A 2,500-nucleotide genomic window follows, 5' to 3' on the forward strand; every position below is an offset into this window, starting at 1 on the left:
ATATATGCATGGGATTGTCTTCTTATGTGTATGTATGTACGCAACTAGGTTATTTGTGTATACATTATGTATATATATGTATCTATGCATATATGCATATATGTATGTATGTATGTATGTATGTATGTATGTTTGTGTGTGTTTGTATGTATGTATTTATGTATGTATGTAGGTAGGTAGGTAGATAGGTAGGTAGGAAGGTATGTAGTTAGGTATGTATATATGTATGTATGTATGTATGTATGTATGCATGTATGTATGTATGTATGTATATGTATGTATGTATGTATGTTTGTATGTATGTATGTATGTATGTATGTATGTATGTATGTATGTATGATTTATGTATATGAATATATGTATTTGCATCTCACTACTCTCTCTTGCCCTCGCTCTCCCTTTCTCTCACACTCCCTATCTCCCTCTCTCTCTATCTATCTATTTCTTTCTCTCTCTCTCTCTCTCCCTATCTCTCCCTCTTTCATCCTCTATATTTCTCTTTTTATGCATGTAAGGTACTCAGAAAAAGTAAGCCGAAAATTCCTTAATATACTTCTAAGAGTAGAAATGAGTATTTACTTTTACCACAATCAATAACTATCGTTGTGTACATATGCTCCTAAATGCATCTGAATATACGAACGCATAGAGAAACACATATACCATCACAAACATACACACACACACACACACACACACACACACACACACACACACACACACACACACACACACACACACACACGTTCAGTAGTTCCCTTAAAGCACACATAAGTAAACGCAAGCACGCACACACACATAATCTAATATACTAATATTTATCATTATGATGAAATACTAGAGAAAAGTGAGATCATATTAGTTTTTTAATGCTGTCTTCCATTTTTATCTAGATATAATAATTTTATCGAATGATATCAAGAAAATTCGTTAAATCAGCTCTACGTTTTTCCAAAGGATGAACTTGTTAACGGAAAGGACTAGCTCCATCTTTAGGAATAACTGAAACATAGTTGCACACTTCATAGGTTTTCTTTGGACCAAAACCCACGACCTTTGCTTTCATGATGTGTTAGACTGAGACCGCAGGGCTAAAAATCATATCTCGGATGTCACAGAATGTTGTTTTAAACAAATACTTTTGGATAAGTGTACTCTTATATTTGTTGGATACATCGAGATGTTCTTCAAGTGCTGCAAGAAATCCAAGGATCAAGAAGGATCTTCAAACGAAGCTGAAAAGGAGCGTCCAAAGGGCAGAAAGTCTCACAAGAAGACATTTTTGAAGCTTTTCACTCGACTTTGTTTTTTCTTCAGCTGCCACAGCGGTAAGACTTCCGAAAAGGGTCAAGGAGACAAAGATTCTTCACCCAGCATCATCGAAAAGACCCCTCGGAAGAGAATTCTTAAGGCAAACAAGAAACAAGCTGAGGCATTCAAAGATGATCAAAATTGGAGCACCGTTAAAGTTCTCGGTGCTGGAGCCTTTGGCAAAGTTTATCTGATTAAGAATGAAACTAATAACGAACTTGTTGCCAAAAAGGAAGTCGTCATAAAGCCCAACGACGAAAGCTTCATGAGTGAAGCAGTAATTCACTTTCAGTTGAAGCACAGAAACATCATCAGCCTCTACTGCTGGGAAAGGCTCGATGACAAATTAATTCTTTTTATGGAATACTGTTCAGGCGGCGATGTCAAAGGCAACATCGACCGAATGAAGGGCAAGGAAGCTCTTAGTTATTTTTCACAGTTAATGGAAGGAGTCGCCTGTCTTCACTCCCGAGGAGTGGCTCATCGGGATTTGAAACCCGAAAACCTCCTTCTCACCGAGGACAAAGTCTTGAAGATTGCGGACCTGGGCTTCGCCGACGTCTTCGTCGTCAACGGCGAAGAGATTCAACTCACAGGTACAGTCGGATCACGGGCTTTCATGGCCCCTGAAGTCATCAAGAGTCCCACTTACGACGGACCACCGGCTGACTTGTGGTCGTGCGGCGTCATCTTCTTTAACCTCACGACCAAAGGCAGACCGTGGGAACAAGCCGTCCCCGAGGACAACATCTACAAAATGTGGCTCGATAAAGAGGAGGAACTCAATACGCTCTTACCATGGTGCTGGCTGAGCGAATCATGCAGAACTATTGTGGACATTCTTCTGGAGCCAGATCCCCAAAAACGGCTCTCAGGTTGGCAGAAACACCGCCAGGAGTGAATGAACTTCATTCTGAACAATTATCTCTTGTCAATTCACTAAATAACACACACTGAGACTCATTTATATTAATGACAATGCACTAAAATATTGAAATGAACTGTGAAATTATCTTTCATGAGTGGCCCCAACCTGATGGTCCTTAAAAAAAGAAAAAAGAAAAAGAAAAAAAAAGGTGTGTGTGTGTGTGTGTGTGTCTTCTTTTGATTCCAGCAAGGAACTGAACCCGCTGTAGATAAGTATTAGGTTATAAGATATAAGTATTGGATTATAAGATATAAGTATTAG

At 38.9% G+C, this 2,500-nt stretch overlaps 2 protein-coding genes across 2 annotated transcripts in view; both read left to right on the forward strand.

Annotated features, from left to right (window-relative positions):
• The window catches only part of LOC143024855 (uncharacterized), a 521,455-nt gene that overhangs the window by 108,535 nt on the left and 410,420 nt on the right, over positions 1–2,500 (forward strand). The window lies entirely within an intron of this gene.
• Positions 1,181–2,212, forward strand: LOC143024477 (serine/threonine-protein kinase Chk1-like). Its single transcript, XM_076183285.1, has one exon. It carries the CDS (start codon positions 1,181–1,183, stop codon positions 2,210–2,212), a length of 1,032 nt encoding a protein of 343 aa, XP_076039400.1.

Source organism: Oratosquilla oratoria, chromosome 4, assembly GCF_046742065.1.
Source record: "Oratosquilla oratoria isolate Oo_2021 chromosome 4, ASM4674206v1, whole genome shotgun sequence".
NCBI classification, from domain to species: Eukaryota; Metazoa; Arthropoda; class Malacostraca; order Stomatopoda; family Squillidae; genus Oratosquilla; species Oratosquilla oratoria.

Excerpts from the sequence above, each read along its gene's own strand:
- LOC143024477 (XM_076183285.1), top strand. The coding sequence starts at position 1,181 with ATGTTCTTCAAGTGCTGCAAGAAATCCAAGGATCAAGAAGGATCTTCA.